The sequence below is a fragment of the Rousettus aegyptiacus genome, unplaced genomic scaffold (genome assembly GCF_014176215.1).
Source record: "Rousettus aegyptiacus isolate mRouAeg1 unplaced genomic scaffold, mRouAeg1.p scaffold_m13_p_16, whole genome shotgun sequence".
NCBI lineage: Eukaryota > Metazoa > Chordata > Mammalia > Chiroptera > Pteropodidae > Rousettus > Rousettus aegyptiacus.
Window position 1 is genome coordinate 37,097,793 of NW_023416291.1, and position 22,017 is coordinate 37,119,809.

General features: G+C 41.9%; 2 protein-coding genes across 8 annotated transcripts in view; one reads left to right on the plus strand and one right to left on the minus strand.

The window, feature by feature from the left end:
- Positions 1-20,224, minus strand: part of ZNF333 (zinc finger protein 333) — a 32,497-nt gene extending 12,273 nt beyond the window's left edge. The window contains exons 1-5 of one of the 7 annotated variants that reach the window (XM_016144060.2): positions 20,206-20,224; positions 4,103-4,146; positions 2,926-3,049; positions 2,424-2,519; positions 966-1,048 (exon numbers count right to left, since the gene is read on the minus strand). In XM_016144060.2, the coding sequence (XP_015999546.2) occupies positions 966-1,048; positions 2,424-2,519; positions 2,926-3,049; positions 4,103-4,141 (342 nt within the window). In that variant the 5' untranslated portion in view covers positions 4,142-4,146; positions 20,206-20,224. The other 6 variants (XM_036234314.1, XM_036234313.1, XM_016144059.2 and 3 more) reach the window with 6 other exon arrangements.
- ADGRE3 (adhesion G protein-coupled receptor E3) overlaps positions 7,473-22,017 on the plus strand; it is a 62,753-nt gene continuing 48,208 nt past the window's right edge. Inside the window, exons 1-3 of the mRNA XM_036234318.1 lie at positions 7,473-10,588; positions 11,278-11,442; positions 21,178-21,367. Of these exons, the coding sequence (XP_036090211.1) occupies positions 21,343-21,367 (25 nt within the window). The 5' untranslated portion in view covers positions 7,473-10,588; positions 11,278-11,442; positions 21,178-21,342. The remainder of the gene's footprint in view (positions 10,589-11,277; positions 11,443-21,177; positions 21,368-22,017) is intronic.

A 22,017-nucleotide genomic window follows, 5' to 3' on the forward strand; every position in this document is an offset into this window, starting at 1 on the left:
GTGGCTCTGGGACAACCGGGCCCAGACCAGGGGTAAAGCTAGGCTGTGTGTGTCCCTTCGTCCAAACCCTAACCCTCAAAACCCCAAAATCCCCAAAATGGGAACTCAAACCTTGGAAGCTCCTGTAGCTGGGGAGGTGGGAACTGAGAGCCAAAGCAAGGGCAGATGGGCTCCTTGTGTCTGGCCTCATGCACTGTAATGTGTGAGCTGGTTCTGAAGGCTGTCCCCACTTGAAAAGGACTTCTTTCCAGTCTAGGGCCTCGACCTGTCTCCTAAGCGGAAGCAATCCCTGAAAACTTTCCCATTTTCTTAATAATCAAAGTGGCCCTCTCCCCGGTGGCTTCAGGTTCAGGTTATGGTTCCTCCAAAGCCTTTGCCGCCACAGTTAAAACATCAAGTGCCTTCTCTCTAAGCAGTTTGCTCCTGACAAGGGGCAAATGATGACGAAAAGCTCACTGACATCCATGCCTTGCCCAGGGATGCTCCCGTCAGAGGCATGTTTTTGGCATTTTCAGAGGTGTGCCCTGTTCACACAAGTCGAGTTCTTTGAGAACACTGGGGCCCCACAACCAAGTTTTCTCACATTCTTAACTTTCCTGGGGCTTCCCTAACAGACAGTATGTTTCTCATGATTGTTGCAGAATAAATCACATTTTGCAAAGTTGATGTCTGCCTCACAATGTCGGAAATGGTTACTTGGGGGAACCTTCTAGGAAGAAAGTGTTGAGCAACAGGCGGAGTTTAAAAAAATTAATGAGCCACAGACTAAAAAAATTAATGAGCCACAGACTATGTAAATAGTCACACTCAGTTACAATTACTGTGTCCCCTCAGACACTGGGGTGATGCCCTTGAGGAATACCCTGGCTCAAACATCTCCCTGGCCCTGGGGTGCATTTCCAAGCACATATTCCTCAACTTCTCCAATAAGAGCAAACTGAAGAATCACCCACCCTAAATCTTACCATTTGTAAATCATGGGATGAATTTTCCTCCAAAATATCCTGCATAGGAGTAGACTCTTTGGGTTTAGGTTGCGATTCCCAGTCTAAAGTGAATTGAAGAAAAAAAAAAACTTCTTTCAGAAAAAAATAGTGGTGTGAAATTGACACAAAATTAAGTTTTTAGGGAATGCAGTCAACAGTAATGTAATGGCTACATGTGAGACAGAGAGAAACAGCAATCAGGGGGATCATTTCATAAATCATATAAATGTCTAACCAATGTACTGTATGCTTGAAACTAAAAATAAAATAAAAATTTTAAAAAGACATTTAAAAAAAAAATCATTGACCCTAAACTAAGAAAGGTAGTAAAACAGAAGAAGGCATCAGTGAGCAAAATAAAACTCTAAACAGTACAGCTGGGTATGAAAGTGACAAGAAGAAGGAGAAACAAGAGGCTATTTTTCTGAGAGGATTCGGTGAGGAGTGAGACTGATGTTGCTAGAGTGTTTTCAGAGAAACAAGTAAGAATCAGTTAGACAGAGAACACACACAACTGTTCAACTTAAAGAGGAATTGGATAATCTGTGTGGTTAAGGATGTGGAGAAATCAGAACCCTCATCCACCACTCATGGGAATGTAAAATGCTGTACCTGTTTTTAGAAAGCAGTTTGGCAGTTCCTCAAAAAGTTAAACACAGGTTACAATATGAACCAGCAACTCCACTCCTAAGTATACACCCAAGAGAACTAAAAACATATCCACATAGAATCTTGTATATAAATGTTCACAACAGCACTATTCACAATCACCAAAAAGTAGAAACAACCAAAATGTCCATCAATGGATGAATAAACAAAATGTAGTCCATCCACACAATGGAATATTACTTGACTTTAAAAAAGAACGAAGCACTGACAAACGCTACAACATGGATGAACCTCAAAATCATTATGCCAAGTAAAAGCTGACAGATACCAAAGGTCACTTGTTGTTTGTGTCATCTATATGAAATGTGCAGAACAGGCAAATCCATGGAAACAGGGAGTGGATTAATGGTTGCCAGGGGCTGGGGGAGGGGGGTGGGGAGCAACTGCTAATGGGCACAGGGTTTACTCCTAAGGTGACGGAAATGTCCTGGAGTTAGGGAATGGTGACGGTTGCAAAATTTTGTGAATATACTAAAAACCAAAGGACTGCACCCTTTCAAAGGTTAAATTTTATAGTATGTGACTATCTCAGTTTTTTCAAAAAAGAGAAATTGGAATATATCTTTTTCTGAGACTAAAGGTTAAGTAGGAGAGCTAGAACATGAAAACAGTAGAAAAGCTAAGGCTACTCACCTGAGAAACTGCACCCAAAGAGCCTTATTTCCCCTCAGAAAAAAAGGGTCTGTAAAAAGACTCTCAGCCTGACACTTCCCAGCGCACAGCCCTCATGGGGTGGGTCACAAGATCCCAGGGCCCCCTCGTACTCACCCACACCCATGACACAGAGAATACCTCGTCCTGCTGTACTCAGCTCTCCTCTTGGCCCCACGTGGGAGACAAGCCTGGGTTTGCACAGTGGAGCACCTGCCCATGGAGAAAGACACATGTGCCGAGGGAGGAAGGGCTTCCCCTCCGGCCACCCAGCTTCCACCCAGACTTATGCTCATAACGTTGAAGTGAGTACAATGGTAGCAAAGTGATCATGCTTCAATTTCTAACAAACTCAGTGAAACACTTTCACAGGGGCCCAAACCACAAACATCTTCCCCTCTCCCCATGGGGCTGAGGTTATCTAAGCCCTAAAGTCCAATGCCAAGGTCAATAAGACCCGCACAGGTCCTGACTATGGAGTCAATGCAAGGGTCAGAGCTCTATCCTGTGGCAACCTGTGAACCCCACTAAGCCCACATCGCATCTCTGTGGTCACGTGGCAGACGCTTAAGCATGTGGCACCTGCGTACAGGAAGGGCTGGAGTGGTGCCAGCCTTACCCCTAGGAGCCAGGGTGCTGCAGTTGTCAAGTATTCCGTATCTGCACAGGTTCCTCCGCACACCATCCAGCAATGCCCACTCCTGGACAAGCCCCACTGCCACATCTTCAAAGGTGACTGATTCCTAAGACAGCACACGTATTCTGGCTCAGCAAGGACCACCCCCACCACTCTGCAGCACGACCACTGGTAAAGGGAAACCCAGTGCAAGAACAATCAGACAGGGAGCTCTCCCCACTCCAGGGCTCTGCAAAGCCTGCCCACCTGCCACTTATTTTTGTAAACAACGTTTTATTGGCACACAGCCACACCCATTTGTGTACCTATCTCCAAGGCTGTTTTTGTGCTGCAAAGGCAGAACTGGGCAGTTGCTGCAGTAGAGATGACATGGACTGCCAAGCCAAAAATATTTAACATTTGGAAAAATCAAAAGCATAAGTTTTGGCTCCCCATCACTTCGTTAACCAATGAGGGCAGAGTCTGTATTTCTCAGCTTAGAGTTTTTCCTAAACTCCTTATTTAAGGCATCGGAAGTTTAGGTTTGATCACTTAACTCTAGTGCCGTCCCGAGATCCCAAGACTTACATAAATAAGCATGTAGTAATCTTTTATGCCTGTTAGAATAGGACTTCCACTGCATCTGAGAACTTGTATGGCCTTGTAATTTCAGAATTCCCTAGAGTAGCACTATGCCATGGAATTCCCTAAGATGACGGGAATGTCCTGTCTGCACCCGCCAAAGGGCAGCCACCATACACGTGGCCACTGATCACTTAAGAAATGTGGCTCGGGTGGCTGAGAAACTAAATTTTTTATTTTATTGGATTTTAATTAATTCAAATTTGAATTTCCACAGCCACATGTGTTTATGGTAGGTCTCACCAGGGAGAGTAAGGACGGCCCTGGAAAAGTTCTGCTACCACCTCCAAATGAGCCCCTCTCTGCAGTCAGATTCCAGAACTAGGCAGAGTCCCAAAGTCGCTGTGGGGACCCTCTTCCCAAGCCAGTACCCTCCAGAGGTCGTGCACTAAAAGAGGTCGCCAGGTCCCTGAAAGCAGAGCAGAAGCTCCACACTTCCCCTCCCCTTTCTTCCTCAGCTGATGGTGAGAAAAGAGATGGGGCCCAGGGTACATAATTATCCCCACCACCACCACGACTCCCTCAACCCCTCGCTCACCCTGACACCAGGTCCAGGGTTTAAGGTCTCAGTAGGCATCCTCCCTGCAATAAAAGAGAGACCAAGTATAAGATAAGAAGGCATGAGGGTGGAAGCAGAACACCAAACAAGGGTTTGACCCAGGTATCTCATTTCTGTGGGCTACCATCGAAGTGGCCAAGAAAAAACCCTCACAGGGAATTTATCTCAATAAGCAACACGCAGCCCCACGCATCTTTCACACCATAGTACCTAACCATTTCTACTACCTCTCTCATCTAATGAAAAGATCATTTCTCCTTACAGTCCCTCAAAATACCTATAACACCCTCTACTTTTCCTCCATTACCCTCACCAAGCTGTGATTTTTATATTTATTTGTTTAGGTGACTTTGCCTCTCTCATCCACCATGATGTAAACTAAGTATAAGCCTGTGTCCACTTTTTTCAGGACCCAAAATTCTGCTACCAGCACAGCGCATAATGCATATTAAGTACTTAATATATTAGAGGTTGGCAAACTTTTTCTGTAAAAGGCCATATAGTAAATATTTTAAGATTTATGGGCCATAAGGACTCTATGTCAACTATTTAACTGTGGATATAGCACGCAAAAACAGCCACAGAGAACACATAAGAAAATGTGTTCCAATAAACATGTTCCCAACAGAAACCAGCACAGGGTCAGATTTGGCCGAAAGGCCATAGTTTGCCAATACCTGCTCTATATCATGCAGGAGAAAGAATGAATCGATCACCATATTCTCTCAATTCTACCTCCTATATGTGTCTCAAACATTGCATCTTTTCCAATTCCACAATCACCCTAAAGACCCGACTACCACCCATACAATAGAATGTTACACTACCATCAATAAGAATGAAGAAAGGTATACCAGATGCCTTAGACAGATATCCATGAGATACCATTCAATGAGAAAACATAGATACGGAAAAGTATATAAATGACAGAACTCCCCATGTGAATGCACATGCGTATCTATGTCTATATGTGTATATGTCTGATTAGGATTATATACATACAGGAGGAAAAATATGGACTAATATATATTAGGCTGTTAACATTGGTTCTGGGAGCTTATCCATGAGTTGAAAAAATAAAAGGGGAAAAGGATTCCAATAATTTAAATAAAACCATGTATATGATTTTATTAATACATTTATATATAATTATGTCTCTGTGAGTTGTAAAAAAATAATAATGATTTAGAAATAAACAACAAAAAAAGACCTAACTACCACCATCTGAGTCCTGAATTTATCCAAGTTCCTATGTATATGGACTCTGCATTCATTCTTGTCCATCCCAAACTCCACATTCCATCCAGGAGCTGGTACCTAAATCATGAACAAAATCATGTTACTCCCCTACTTAAAACTCAGATTCATTCAGTGGCTTTACAACAACCTTAGAACGAGGTCCAAAGTTTATCATAACTTTCAGGGCTGTGCCTTCCTCTCCAACCTGGCTCGTCCATTCCATACTTTATTTTCTCCACTTACCTCTCTCAGTCTTTTCTCTGCTTCTAGAACCCATCAGGCTTTGTACTACTGCCTGAAGGATTATGCATCTGGAATGTTCTCTCAAATCTCCTCCCCACTCCTACTCCACTGCCGACCCTTTATCTAGCTGTGCAGCTACACACAACTCATCTTTAAGGTTCAAATGTTTGTCCCTTTTCAGACATTTTTCCTGACCTCCTCCCCAAGTTCTCCTGGTTCCATGTTTCCATATCACCTTTGCCATGTTCAATTTAAAATCTGTCCTCTCAGAAAGAATAAAACCTCCACAGAGACGAGCATTGTGTCCACATTAGTGACAGTGCTTTCCCCTGTACAGGGCTGCATCCATCCAGGGTGCCTCCAATGAAATGTGCCAAACTATCAACCCTCCCCAAGAACAGTTGTATAGCTAGCCTAAGAAGGCACATGCTTACACACACAACCACACAAACACCACAAGTCAATATAAAAATGACTTAAAATGCCTGTTCATATAACAATCCACAACAGATTTCAGATGCCTTTAAGAAATGTTAATTCGCTCTAAAAGGGCAAGGTGAGACATGTGTTCCTTTTGAAAACATCTCACTTGTAAAATTGAAATGTGATGTTTAATTTTCCTCCAGAATTTTTTCCTCATTTCTCAGTAGAGTGAACTCTAACCTTTAAAAAAAAAAAAAAAAGATCTCATTTATGGTCAAGTCTATGTCAATTCCCAGTAGTAAGAAAGCTATGTCATCTTCTTTCTAGAGTCCCATGTTTTGAAGCTTTGTGGTGATTTACAGGCTGTGATAATGGAGCCCACGTGAAAAGAACTGAGTAGTCTTACTTTTCCTTTATGAAGACTTGTGGCTTAATTGAAAAATAGCCTTTCTTAAGACACCTTCACCTAGTAGTGTAAAAAAACCCCGATACTTGCAAAGTAAACATCACAAATTAAAGGCTTTTTTAAAATAAAGAAAAGAAAAAGGCAACAAAAGCTAACAGGTCTTAAGCTTAGGATCTGCAAATCGTCAGTCACAAAAAAAAAAAAAAAAAAAAAAAAAACCTCCTGTTATCTAATTCATTCCTTGATAGAGTGCACTTATTAAATTTACTTGACAAGTCATTCAAACCAATTTGCACATGTACTCAGACCTAACTTTCCAATTGCAGAACTCGATAACATGAAATACCAAACTAAATAAAATGTTAATTGCTTATAAAGTTATCTTGCACGTAGGCGACAGGGTCAAGGCCCACAAGTGGGGAGAGGGAGAGAGGGGATAGGGAATGGGGGATGGGGAGTATAGGTGAGGGCTGGGGCTGGCCGGCGTCACCATTCCTCAACTGCAGGACCTGGATTGTACTTCGTGATTTTCCTTCCAATAGATGAATGATAGTCCCGTCTGCCCGGAAGGGGGTTACCTGAGGGCGAGAACCCCGCCAGGGAGGTGGGGCGCGGCTGCGGGGCCCAGGTGTGCGTGCCGCATCTGGCACCGAGACACAGCGGGGAGGAAGTACCTCGACTGGGCAGGCTATCCTAGGCCGTCGGCCCCTCCCTACCCTACCCGCCCTCTCCAGGGTCGGATCGGGACCTGCAAATCCGCAAGAGATACTCCCTCCGCCACACGCTGCAAGGCGCTTGGACTAATGCCTCCGCTGCCGCCGCCCCTGACGCCGCCGCTGCTGCTGCCACTGTCTCCGCTCATTTCCGCTTCCGGTTGGGGGGGACGCCGAGGGCGGAAGTGATCGGCTTCCGCTTTTCCCCTTCGGTGAAATTTCAGGCAGTGACTGAAAGGTTGGGGGGAGGGACCTGGTGAGTAGGACTGAGGGGCGGGGGTTTCTGCATGATGCACGGGCTGGAGTCGAGGCTTAGGTCCAATGAGCGAGAATTAGGGTGGGTCCTGGGCTTGATTGGAGGGATGGGACCGGGCCTCGCTGGCTCGTTGGGACCTCAGTATTTACCCTTCATTCACCTTCTCTGTCTTTCACCTTTCTCCTTTGGTTTAATCAATTTCCCTACAAAAACATGTCTTAGGTAAGATTTATTTTTCAGTCAATGATTTCTTTTAGAAGTAGGATTATATTGTCATGCGTGACATAAAGATGCGTGACATAAAGACGCGTGAGTCAAAGAAGGACCTAGTGTACCACGGTGGTCCCATAAGATTATGATGGACTTGTAAAATTCCTGTGGTATGTGATGTAGTATAGTAGTGTAGTGACTGAAAAAAGTGACTCTTACTGGAAAATTATTGCTTGGCTATGTCCATGAGAACATAGGCTGTCACCCATAGGAACATAACATTCTAAAAATAAGCTTTCTGCTTCTCTACCCCCACTTGCACACCCAACTGGTGGGTGGACAGGTAGTGAATAGAAGAAAAGTAGACCTTTTGTTTAGACAGAATTAAGGGTTTAAAAACCCTGTACCTCTACATTTCGCTGCTGCTTAATTTGGGGTTCTGCATACCCCTGGCAGACCCAGCTGGCTGAATAAAGAGTGTTTCCTATAACTCACTGAGTTCCAGTGGTCTGTGTGTCTTTTGGGGGCTGGAAGGTACAACAGTAGCAGTCCTAATGTTGTAGAACAAGGCATTACTCAAATACTATTGTGTTACAATTGGCTACAGCAGTCTGTTCAGTAACATGCTGTACAGGTTTATAGCCTAGAAGTAATCTGCTATACCATATATAGCCTAGATGTGTAGTAGGCTATACCATCTAGATTTGTGCAAGTGCACTCTATGATGGCCCCTAATGATGCATTTCTCTGAAGGTATCCACATCATTAAGCAAAGCATGACTATATCTCATTTCATCCTCAGCTTGCCTTGCTCACTAAAAATAAGATGTGAAAAATCAGTTTAAGGCAGTAGATAGGAAATCTGACTCTTCTTAAAATTCATTTGTTATGTAATATAGATAATACATATAAGTAAAGTTCAAATGGGGGTCTCACTCCATCCCTAAGTTTTTCTTTCCAGAAACAACCACTATAACCTGTTCCCTGATGTTGTTTATAGATCAAGCATATGCATATTATTTCTTCTAATAAATAGCCATACAATATTGATTGATTGTTACATTCTAGGTGCTAAGGTTACAAAGCCCCTACCTGCAAGAAGGAAGATGAGTGAGAGAGATGAGTTTGACCCATTCCATATTGTTGCATGGGACGTATTAACAGAACCCTTATTTTTTAAAAAACTGACAGAGATAGGAAGAGCTCAAAAAAATTGGCATAATTGGTTGAAAGTGAATCTTGAAGGATGAATATCGAGTCATGGAGAATGATTAGTTCAGTGGGTAAGAAACATTGCAAGTTGGGGGTATTGTGTGAGCAAAAACACAGAGGCATGGAGGGAGCACATGTTGTAGAAATAGATAAATAGATCAAAGAAATAAAACAAAAGCAGATTCTGGCATTTATGAACATCCAGGATGTTACAGGTAGTATTTCAAGTCAATGGGGAAAGGAAGCTGTTAGGACAATTGGCTAAAAGATTAAGTTGTTAGATCCCTATTTCACATCATTCACAAAAATAATTCAAAAATTTAATTCCAAATAGATTGGATCAACACAACAAACAACTGTAAGCTTTTAGAATAAAAATGAGTATTCCTAACAGATTTTGCTTTATATTTTTTAAAGGTATGGTAGTAGTTGCATAGCACAATGGTTAAGAGTCTTGTTTTGGTACTTACCACCTAGTCACCTACCTAACTTCTCTGTGACTCAGCTTCCTAAACTGTTGAATGGGAGCAATAATGAGATTGTACTAAGATTGGATGATATAATGCTTGTACGCAAAGCACTTACCATGGTGCATGTAATAAGTGCTCAGTAAATATTGGCTATTATCGCTACTGTTTTTTATGAAGTCACTTTATATCAATATTATATCTCCTCTCTCCCCTTTTTAAATTTGGCTTTGACTTTCATTTAGTGTGTTTCTAATATTGTCATACCAGCTTCTGTTAAGGGTGGAAAATTTTCAAATGGCCAACTTCTGCTTCTAAAATCTACTTGCTTATTTAATGTAAACCAGGGTGTAGCTCTGGGAGATATCCTGCACAAAGATATGCTAATGAACAACCACTGCTTCTGTAAACCTGCTTGCTTGTTTCATGTGGTTTTAGGCTTTATAAACTGCCTCCTCTGGAGGCTCAGGACTGATCTCCTCTAACCCTGCTTAGTAGAGAGTCAATTGCTGGCCAGCTAATAAAGGCTCACAATTCATCTCAATTTGCTTTGTGGGTCTTAGATTAGATTGCACTACAACATTTGGAGGCCCCAGCAAGATCTCTTCAGAGGGGGAGATCTCCTAAGACCCACGACCCTGGCCACCTTTGGCGAGGACCTGCCCCGTCCAGGGGACGGCCACTGAGACTCGGGTGCGCTAGCATTTTGTGTTACCTGTAGTTTGTCTTGTCTGTCTACTTTGTGTCTGTCTGTCCAGACTGGTCATAATGTACTGTTACCCTCTTATTGCCTTGGTTTTCATAAGCTTACTCCATATATCAATGTGTGGTATTTTAATTCTTTCCTTAGATCTGGCCTCCGTGGCCCCGTCCAACTGGACGCTAGGTCAGAAGCTGATCCTAACCCTGGCTTATTTGGCTTTTGTGGGGATCTTACTTGTTTTTACTAACATGTGTCAGGCTTCTTCCTCAAATCATCCTAACCTCCTTCAGTGCTTTACCCACCAGCCAACCTGGGACAACTGTCAGCAACTCCTCCAGGTCCTGTTTACTTCAGAGGAAAGAGAGCAAATCTTGAGGGAGGCTGCAAAAGTGATATTAGAGCCCAACAGGCAACCTTCCACTGATCCGGCCCACATCCAACATGTTCTCCCGAACACCCAACTGCCTCCGAACACCTATCTGCCTTCGAACCCCAACACCGACCAAAGTAAGGAGGCTCTCCAACGGTATCACCACCTTCTTCTACTCCATGGCCTCCGGTCTGCCGCCCGATGACCCACTAACTTATCTAAGGTAAGCGAGCTCATCCAAACTAAGGATGAGTCACAGGCAGCTTTTCGTAGAATAACTCTTAGAGTCGTACCAGTTATATACCCATTGACCCGGAGGACCCTAATAATAGGAGGGCTGTGAATTTAGCCTTTGTCAGTCAGTCAGCCCCAGATATTAGAAAGAAACTTCAGAGGATGGAAGGGTTTGAAGGAAAGAACCTGTCTGAGCTGGTCGAGATAGCCCAATGAGTATTCAACAATAGAGATGAGGTAGATATGGTGCAGACTAAGAAGATGACCAAGGTCCTGCTTGCAACCATGCAAGAAGCCCAGCCAAAGGGACCGCCAGGAAAAGGCAGAGACTGAGAACAGGCACCCAGGGCGAACAATGGACCCAGGAGAGTTGGGTTAGAAAAAGACCAATGCACATATTGGGGGGGGGGGGGGAAGGACATTGGAAGAATGAATGCCCTGAAAAAGAAAAAGCCCCCAAAAAGAAGGCCCCCCCTCATCCTCTTCGAGGACGCAGAATGAAGAGGTCAGGGCTCTTACATTATGAGCCTCCGGGAGCCCACGGTAACTTTACAAGTCAGGGGCAAGCCTGCAAACTTCTTGGTAGACATAAGAGCTTTGCAGTCCACCGGACCGGAGGATTTCCATGCTCAAATCACTCAGTATCAGGTCCTGCTTCTCAACCCACCTCACATACAGTTCCTGAAAACTGCTGCACTCAACCCAGCTACCCTACTGCCTGACGATGACCTTCGCCAAACCCAGCATGACTGCCTTGAGGTCCTAGAAAACGTCACCTACACCAGACCAGACCTGACAGACAGCCCTTGGCCGAATCCGAGACTTCATCTCAGAAAGAGTCAGGTATGCCGGGGTTGCAGTGGTTACCACTGAAACTGTCATCTGGGCACAAGCCCTAAGCCACAAAACTTCAGCTCAGCGGGCTGAACTAGTAGCAGTGACTCAAGCTCTGCAGTGGGGTAAAAACAACACTGAACACTTATACAGACAGCAAAAGAGGCTGCCAGAAAACCAGTGGAGTCAATTGACATTATGCCGGCCCTACCGCCCAGAGTGCTAACAGACGCCCCTACCTACACTTCAGGAAAAGTTAAACTATGCAACAAGCTAGGAAGCAAAGAGGAATCTACTAGGTGGGTTAGGCTCCCGGACGGCCACATTGTAGTACCTGAGGCCTTGAGCCGAGACCTTATAACCCAGGTTCACCAGAAAACTCACTTGAGAGAAACCAAGTTAATTAAACTGTTAAAAAGAGACTATTACATTCCGGGGATTCAACGAATAGCGAAGCAGGTATCAGCAGGTGCCACATCTGCGTAAACAGACACCAGGGGAACATTGGGAGTTGGATTTCACTGAGGTCAGCCCAGGAATCTTCGGATTCAAGTACTTGCTTGGGTTCATAGACATCTCCTCAGGATGGACTGAAGCCTTCCCTATAAAACAGGAGACAGCTCAGATAGTAACAAAGAAGTTAGGTTCAGAGATAGTGCCTCGATTTGGCTTGCCCATAGCACTGGAGTCCGACAATAGCCCGGCGTTTATCGCCCAGACCAGCCAATTGTTAGCCAGGGTTCTAGGAATTAATTGAAAGTTACATTCCATTTATAGGCCTCTGAGCTCAGGACAAGTAAAAAGGATGAATAAGACCTTAAAAAAAAAACCACTTTGACTAAGTTTAAATTAGAAACTGGCAAAAACTGGGTAAGCCTCCTTCCCTCCCCTCTGTTAAAGGCACAATGCAACCCCCTGCTGTAAAGGCATCACACCTTATGAAATCATATTTGGAAGACCTCCTCCACTTCTCCCCAAACTAGGGAAAATAAGCTCACAGAAATCCATAACTTTTCCCTTCTTAAGTCCTTACAGGCTCTCCACCTAGTGCAGCAAAAAACTCACCAGTTAGTCTCCGCAACCAGAGTCCTAACTCAGTCTCTCGCCCAGCCACAGCCTGCCTCACCTGAGCCTCACTAAAGAAGACCCTTCCCGGTTATAAATGTCTTTTTTAAATGTAAATATTTAAATGAAGTTTTTGTTTGTTTTGATATATTCATTTACTGCATCAACCATAGTTTTAGAATTTACCTTTTGTACAGCTTAGTTTCAAAATCTGTGAAATTAACTAAAAATCTTGTGTATTAATTCATACATGTAAGACTAATGTGTTCATAAAGCATAGATCTTGCTTTAATTGTATAACTTTAGGTAAAAACTGCTGTTTTTATGTTAACCATTCAGACACTATTAGAGATAGCCTAGCTTTAGTCAGACAACAGCTCAGCAACAGAGAAAAACAACAGGACTTTGGTATGAGAACGTGTTTAACTGGTTCCCATGGTTGACTACTTTGCTTTCCTCTATTGCAGGACCCCTAATATTAACATTTCTAGGGTTATTATTTAGACCTTATATAATTAATTGGTTAACTACATATGTTAAAAAAAAAAAAAAAAAAAAAAGGATACAAACAGTAAAACTCAGTGTTCTCAAAACTCACCACCCACTGCTCCAGGTTGACAAATCAATGATTTGAATTCCCCTAGAAAACCAGTGGGGAATGTTAAGGGTGGAAAATTTTCAAATGGCCAACTTCTGCTTCTAAAATCTACTTGCTTGTTTAATGTAAACCTGCTTGCTTGTTTGATGTGGTTTTAGGCTTTATAAGCTACCTCCTCTGGAGGTTCGGGACTGATCTCTAACCCTGTGTAGTAGAGTCAATCGCTGGCCGACTAATAAAGGCTCACAATTCATCTCAATTGGCTCTATGGGTCTTAGATTAGATTGCACCACAACACTTCTTGTTCTTCTTATCTGATATGTCTCTTATTTTCAGCTTCTTTGCCATTGTCTTAAGTGATTTTTTTAAAACAGTACATAACTGGATTTTGTTTTTTAAGGAAGTCTAAAAGTAACTCTCTTCTAATAGGATATTCTAATCCACTTACATTTAATGTAATTATTGATGTTTAATGTATTTCCACCCCTTATTTTACATCTATCTTATGTTTTCTATTTATCATGTTTATTTGTTGTACATTAAGCCAAGTCTTTTTATTCTTATTCTCAATTTGCTCCATCTTTTCTTCAGTATGTTAATTTAAAGACAGATGTTAATAAAGTGGTCACATTAATTTAAGATTATTATTTGGTTTTTATCAATTAGTTGGTACTGGTTATCATTTTGTCTTTTTGCCTTTATTTTGTCTTTTTATTGCTAAAATCATCCATGTTATTTATACAAATATTGTGAAGTCTGAAAATATTAAGAAATCAGAAAATAATTGGTTTATATTCTACATGTTCTAAATTTTCACTATGGTCTACCCAGTAGGTTTGTTTAATATAGAAATTCATGTCTTTCAGCTCTGGGAAATTGTTTTATATTTTCTTGAATAATAGTTTTCTAGGTTTTTATTTTCTTTCTTTCTGAAATTCCTCAAACTCTCTTTTTCATCTCCTTTCTTGCAGATTGTCACCACTTTATACCTAATCCTTCTATTGAATTTTCATGTTGGGTACCATTATTTTCATTTCTTAAAGCTCTTTCTTATTCTCTGTGGGTTCCTTCTTATTGCAACTATTCTTGTTTCATCTTTTCAAAGGGTTCTACTTGTTCCCAGATATTATTTTAGGACAGTTATGAAATCTCCCTAACACTAACAGTATCACCATGGTGAATCTACTGAGGCTGTGAATTTAACGGAAGCTGTAATTCTCCTATCTGCAAGATAAAATTTGGAGGTTAATTTTAGATTATTTTATCCTTCAGGCTATGAGAAATAAGACATTCTTTTAGTGAAGTAATAAAAAGTCCCTGATTCCCTAACAAGTGACTTGAGCAAATATTTTAGGACTTTCAGCTTGTCATTTTTTTTAAGTTCCCCATCAGTATAGAAGCAACCAACTGGTTCTGTAGTACTAAAGGCAGTAAAAATCCAGTTGGCACTAATAGAAGTGATGGGGGCACTAATAGCAGTAAAACAGTTAAATAATGAACTCTGGTCACCTGGAATGAGTGTCATTGAAAGCTTTGGGGCAAGTGGCCTCTGGCATTCAAGAGCAAGGAGCATGTGCATTTCCAACCTGAGTCTAGTGCATGAATGTTAGGGATAGGAACCAACATAAGACAGTGAACAAATTGTTCATGGAAGTCGACAGTAGCAAAGACAGCTGTCTGACAGTAAGAGTCTGGGATGGAGGGAAGGAAAAACGGTTTATAGGTGCCGCCTCTAGCAAGTGGTAGATCCTGCCACGTCCAGCGCGGGCCCCAGAAAATAATCCTGAGTGGGAACGGTGGGAGATTGATGAGAAAAGAAAGAAGACAGAACACTGAGATCGGGAGGCCCACTATCCACTGATGATGGAGTAGAGAGCGGATTTTATTTTTACCAATTGCTTTTATACTAGAGCATACATCTGCTGGCTAAAAAGAGATTATCCCAACCCAACCTCCACATCCTACTATAATTATTTGCATTTCCATAGGGTAACCCCCACCCTACACACCCTGCTATGTCATTTGCATTTCAACACCCTCATTGTTCTCCCATCAGTTCCTATTTCCCATTCTTAGGAGGATTTGTGGAGGTGAGGCAACTCCAGGTTGGCCTCACAGATTGCACAGACCTTGTCAACTTACAACCCACTCTCCACAAATGGGTGAGTGAGTGGATGGATGGATGGAAGTGTGGGTGGTGGGTGGGTGGATGGATAGATAGATGGAAAGATAGAAAGAAGAGCATCTATGAGATACACTTGCAAGAGATTCTTAGAAATAACTGTGAAGAAATATTGAGGATCTGATTTTCAGCATGAAAGCCGCTGCAGTTTTAAGCTGTAACAACGTGGTTATAAAATGAAAGGAAGGAGAGGGAGAGGGAGAGGAGGAGAGAGGGAGAGAGGGAGAGGGAGTTATAATCTCATCTTGTCATCACAGGCAAAAAGCTATGGACATTTGGTTTAGTTTATATCTGTATGCCCTACTAAGTAGTGTGAGGGTGGTAGATAGCCAGCAATGGCTTTTAGGTTTTGTTTGAGTACTTTTAATAAATACCGCATCATCATACTCTTGAGGGACCAGAGAACAATACAGTGCATAGCTGGGTTCTCAGACTTGAGCATGCATCAGAATCACCTATTAAATACAACTTGCTGGGCCCACCCCAGAGACTCATCAAATCTGGGGCAGGGCTCAAGAATTTGAATTTCTAACAAGTTCCCAGGGATGCTATTGCTGCTGGTTGGGTGACCATTATCTTGAGAACTACTGATCTAGAAAAATATGAACATTGATACTTCTGTGTAATTTTGAAGATTTAGAATATAAAGAAGTTTCAAGACTATCTTAACCAATTTATTTTTCACTTCTATTTTCCTTTTAATCCAATCAAAAGAATGATATGATTTTTAAAATTATTTCTAAATAAATTTACAATATTTCATTCAATAAGAATAAAATAAAAGTTCTAAAGAATAAGAAAGCATTGTGTCATAACTTAATTGTTAGAGTTCATGGTACATAATGGTGTACATTAAAATTGATGATGGCTTAGATTTGATTAAATATTATATGAATAGAGGAGGGAGGTGCTAATTCCACCTTAGGGTGAGGGAAGGGAACCCAGAGTGGGGATCTGCGGGATCTACCTTGAGGATTAAGTAAGGATATACAAAAGAATGCACACCTGAAGAGCTTGGCCAGGGGCTGGGCAGTGGAGAAAAAAAGGGGGCAATTCCTGGCAGACGGGACCACACATACAAAGTCCTGGAGGCTGAAAAAAGCAAGAAGCTAAAGGCAGGTGGGCAGCCTGAGGGAGAAAGGTGGGAGATGAAGCTTGAGAGGTGGACTGGGGTGAGATTGGGTGGACTTTATGTGCCTACTAAACTCATTTAGCCTACGAAGTATCCAGGGGCTGTGAAATGGGTGTGAGGCACTCAGAGACAAGTTTCAGAAAGCTCTCCTGACTGTAGAGTGGGAGGGTGGGACAGAAAGACACCAGTTAGGAAACTGTCGAAATTACCCCAGATTGTTGTGGTGCGTTCAAATTTAAGACCCACGGAGCCAATTGAGATTAATTATGAGCCTTTATTAGCCAGCCGGCGACTGACTCTCCCCACAAGAGAATCAGCCCCGGGTCTTTGTTTGAGGCAGTTTTATAAAGCCTCTGACTACATCTTAGAACAAAGAGAGAGTAAGGAAATTACAGAAAGCAGAAGTTAACAGTTAATGTCCTTTACAAAGATAAATGTATCTGGGGAATTGCTAGATCAAACATAGCCTGGTAGACAGTCTTGTTATCTGTATCTTGGAATGTTGTGCCTCTTCCTGGGACTTTGGTGTCCCAAGGAATCACCTCCTTGTTACTAATTTACTGGGAAGTCTTCCCTCTTACAATTTCAAAAGAGGCACCTCACAAAGCCCAAAACTACATTAAACAAGCAGTTTACAGAAAGCAGAAATCGACCGCAATACAAGTACATCACCTCGTACTACACTCTGGTTAATAAGTGAGCAGATTACAGAAGCAGACACTGTATCTTCATATCCTATACAATACATTTCCTAAACCCACACCCAAGCAAGTAGGACAACTTCTGGTATCTAAAGATATTTCTTCCCTGTAGCTTACTTAGCTAGTTGGCTCACTTTGAAGATTTTCCACCCTTAACAAGATCAGAGAAGTTGAATAATTTTCCCCTAAGTCACACAATACATTAAGAGGCAGAGCCAAGATTTGAACCTCCGCAGTATGGCTCTAGAGTTAACACGCTGTAATAGCTCTGGCCTGACCATTAGGTGGCACCACCTGTCTTTCTTGATCAGCTCTTACCTCCAGCTATCACCCCAACCAGAGGACCACTAGGGAGAAAGAACAACAGTGCTACTTTGCTGTAGAGAAGGGGAACATTAGAAGAAAGCTGGTTTAGGGGGAGAGAAAGAATTCAGTTTGGGACAAGTTGATTTTGAGGTGCTGTGATTTGAATATACATACCCTGGATCACAGGAGAGAGGGTTCTCCAATCCCTCAGTCAACAGATAATTAAAACCATGGTAATAGATTAAATCATATAGGGAGAGATTGTAGGATGAGAAAGGAGCCCTGAGTAAGGATTTGAAAATCAAGTAGTAGCGAAGTGGATAGTAGAGAAGACAAGGCGAGAGGGGACAGAGAAATGGGGGGAAATGAGTAGAGTATGGAGTCATGGAGGGCAAAGAGAGAGACCAGACTGAATTAAGACTGGAAAATATTCACAGGACAGAGCATTAAGGAGGTTGTTTATATCCTTAACAAGAGCAGTTGCAGCGATGAGGAGGATGGTGTGGTGGTAAACATGATGATGGCAATGAAGATAGTAGATGGGGTGCTAGTGATGGTAGTGATGGTGATGACATACATACCCAGTTGCCTCAGCAAAAAGAAAAAGAAAAAGAGGAGGGGGAAGAGGAGGGGGAGGAAAAAAAAACTAGGAGTTAACTCTTCTCTCTCACTTATCAACCCCCCCACCTGCTTCTAAGTCCTATAGATTCTTCTTTTTAATTGATCCAGCAATTCATTCATTTAGCAAAGATATTACAGGAAGCAGGGTAGATAAGAAAGCTTTATGGGTTTACATTCTAGAAAGGAGAGACAAATAAACAAGACAATCACTTATTTGGATAACATAATTACAGAAGTAAAGAGAGTGATTGAATGTAATTTGGCAGGACTTCCTTTAGTGGGGTAGTTGGGGGAACAGTCTGGAATGAGTTTGGGATCGAGACATAAAGACAAGAAGGAGGCAAACGTGAATATTAAGGTAGAAAACATTCTAGGCAATGCAAAAGAATGTGCAAAGGCCCTGAGATAGAAAAGAACTTGATGTGCTCAAGGAACAGAAAAGATCGCTGTTGTTTAGGTGCAGGGAGCAAAGAGGAAGTCATAGCAAATGAAGTTTAAGGTATAGATGAGGAAAAATCATAGGACGACTTATAGGCCATAGTAAGAAGTCTGGCTGCTTGGTTGAGAATGTTTTCAAGCAGAGTAAGAAAAGAAGCAGGGAGACCACACAGAAGAATGTTGCCGGAGCACATTACCTCTGCCTGGACGAGTGTCCAGCCTAGGCCTCCATATCCACACCTGCCTCCGATCCATAAGGCATCCAGAAAACTCCCCCAAAACAAAGCCAATCATGTGACCACACTGCTTTAAAAACCTTCAGTCATTCAAATTTCTTCCAAACTTTTCTCCAACACAACTCAAAGAAAAGACGAAAGGTGTTAGGAGGAGGCTCTTTACTTGAGAAACAAGAAAGAAGTGATTTTAAGACTTTTTTGGGGGGGAGAGGTATATTATGAATAGAATCCCCAGTTATATTTTTGTGATACTTCAGTAAATGCTTTTTGGTTTATCACTTGGCTGTTGGACTTTTTGGATTGCTGGATGGTCAAAGAAACACCATGAAGTAGGTCAGCTTTATATACGGATTATAATTATTTAACTGTCTGGCTTCTCCACTAGACTCTAAGTTCTAAATAGGAAAGACTGTGTTAATTTTGTTCACTGTTGTATCCCTATAAGGTAGTGCAGATTCTGTCACTTAATAATATTTGCTAGAGGAGAGAGTGACTTAGAGGCCTTTTCTCTAAATTCCTACCAGGTTATACTTCTTTAACTGCCCGGATTGCCCCAAATGACCAAATTACATATCATCCCTTACCAGACTTTCAGACTCCAGTCAGATCTGGTGAGTGCCGTCTTCTGGGGGGACAAATATCCCAAGATTTGTGAAAATGATTCCTCCAGAAACTCCAGAAAGCCCTAAATTCTGACCTATCCCACTCAAAAACCATAGGGCTATTTAAGGTTTATTCTGACTCCAAAGTCATTTCATGCTCCTCAAACAATACTATGTAATGGAAAGGCATTTTTTTCCTAGGGTCAGTTGATTCTGTCACCCAAAGGCAATCAACAATAGCTAGGAAAACCTACTATCAAGGAAACATGAAACAGTGCAGAAAAAGTGTAGAATATAAACAAAAAGCAGAACCAGTCAGTTGGGACCCTGAACTGATACCTCCTCATTCACCTGGCCTTGAGCTGGTGCCTTGGCTCCAACCTGTCTGCTTCCAAGTGCCTGGCACCCACCGGGCCCAATGCCCCCTCCCCCCCCACCCCCCACACCCCCCCCCCCCCCGCTGCAGGGCAGAACCCCAGGACTGCAGGGATGAGAGCCTGCAAGGCTCCTGGGTAAAACTGCACTTGAGCAATAGTGGCAATGGGAACAGTGTTTCAGATTCACTTTCTATTTATAAGGGTGGCATGAAAAAAATACTGCTGGATGCCCAGCTGAATTTGGACGCAATAAACACTAAGAGTCCTCACCGTGACAGTCCTCCTTGCCCACAGACCCCACAAGATACTAATAGAGCTTCTAAAACAGATACCCATAGCATTGGAGAAAAAAGCAGATCTCTGAGGAAGATTATATTGAGAGAAGGAAAGAAGTCAAAAGCATCTTAAAGAAAAGCATCTTAAAGAAAAACTCAGACTGAATATGGAATTGCCCCGCCGCACACACACAGGAGTGTTCCTGTTCAAGCACCCGAAGAGCCGCGGCCACACTTACCATGAGGAACGTGTCATGAAGAATTTATAGCAGAGCTTGCACCACAGACTGCTGAAGAGCTGTCTTGGTCCTTGGCTGCGGAACCACTCATGTTTATTTGTTCTGCAGGTGCTGCGTTCCTAATTTAATGAGATGAAAGGCTTGGCACCAAAACCATGCTAACCTATAATCATACCTATTGGATCCATTAAGAAACATGTCATTAATATCTACTGTAATAATTTGGTAGTAAATTTTTTTTGGATATTATAAGTATCTAAGTATAATTTTATACTTAGATATAGTATTTCAACCAAAATTATCTGTAACCTTAATTCAGTTAAAACACTTCATATTTCAAAAGAATGAATAATGTTGATATTAAAATGACTACATAAAGGTTTATCCCAAATCAATATTATGGCCTTATATTCCTACACTCTTGTAGGACATACAGTAAATGGGTGTAGGTTACCTACAGAAGACTCACTTTACTACTAGTTGTTCTTAGTTATATTGTAAATACAATCCAGGCCCCCTGTACATAACAGACACTTGCCTGCTCGGTGTTGCAGGGAGACAACTGTTAGTGACCACCTTGGACGATGAGGCTGACACCTGCTGAGCATCTTTCTTGTTTCCCACTCGAGATTGCTGAATTTAGGCTCATCAACCATGCTCAATTTTCACGCGTTCTTAGAATCAGCTTTATTCTAAGAAAATCTGCATCTACTTTAAAAGATTGGAAATAGGAAAAATAAATCTGACAAATCTGATAACTGTATTTACAGGTGGCTTGAGACGAAACGTCATAAATTTTTTTTTTTATTAAACCAAGTACATTCCCCATTGTCAAGTTCTTTAGTTTCTCTGAAGCATGATTTTTTGAAGGCTGCCTCTTTAATATACTGTTTATATGCTACTGCGTATTTGTTTAACTTTTCCACACTAAATTCAGTTGTGTTGAAATAAATGTAACATTTTAATTTTTAGAAAAAGCAGAACCATGGTCTGATGATGAAAGAAGTTCACTTTTCTGAGAACCATTTCCTAAGTCAGAAGACCTAAGAAAATTCTCATGAGATTTCCTTGAGCTAGGAAAAGCGGCACAGTAGGGACCTTCGAGAACTGGCTAACAAGGGTTACCTACATGCAGGAATGCAAGAGCCATCACTTCTTCCAGGTATGTGTAACCTTGACAATAACCGTACCTTAACCTGCTCCCTATCATGAACTACTTGGTTTAATGATTAGCTGTCTTTTCCTTCTCTTTCCTCTGCTCCGCTTTGAACACTCTCCTTTTCTTTTCTCTTGGATATGGTTTCCTTCCTTACCACCCTATTTAGACTATACTCTCAAATGTCCCTAAAATTTTCCATATGGTCCAATCCAATGAGTTGTTCATCTTCTTTACATGTTTTGTTTTCTTATTAATCCCTCTCCTCCTTGATAACTTCTGTGACCTAGGATTGCCCTGACTTTTCTCTGCCTCTTTTGCTATTCTTTTCTCCCCTACCCTCTTCTTTTCTTGTAACAAGAATATTATTAATAATAACAATGAACATTTCTGAAAACTCGCTATGTACCTTATATGTATTAACCCGTTCAATCCTCATAATAGGCCCATGAGGTAGGTACTATTATTATATCCATCTTATAATTTAGAAAACTGGAGCCAGAGAGATTGTGTTATATATTCAAAGTCATACAGCTTTTAAAAGGCAGAGCCAGGGTTCAGCCCAAGTCACCTGGCTCCAGATCTTTGCTATAATGCTCTTTCCACAGGATTCTGCCTGGGGTCTTCTCTTTTTCTACACCCTCTCCCTTGAGGGA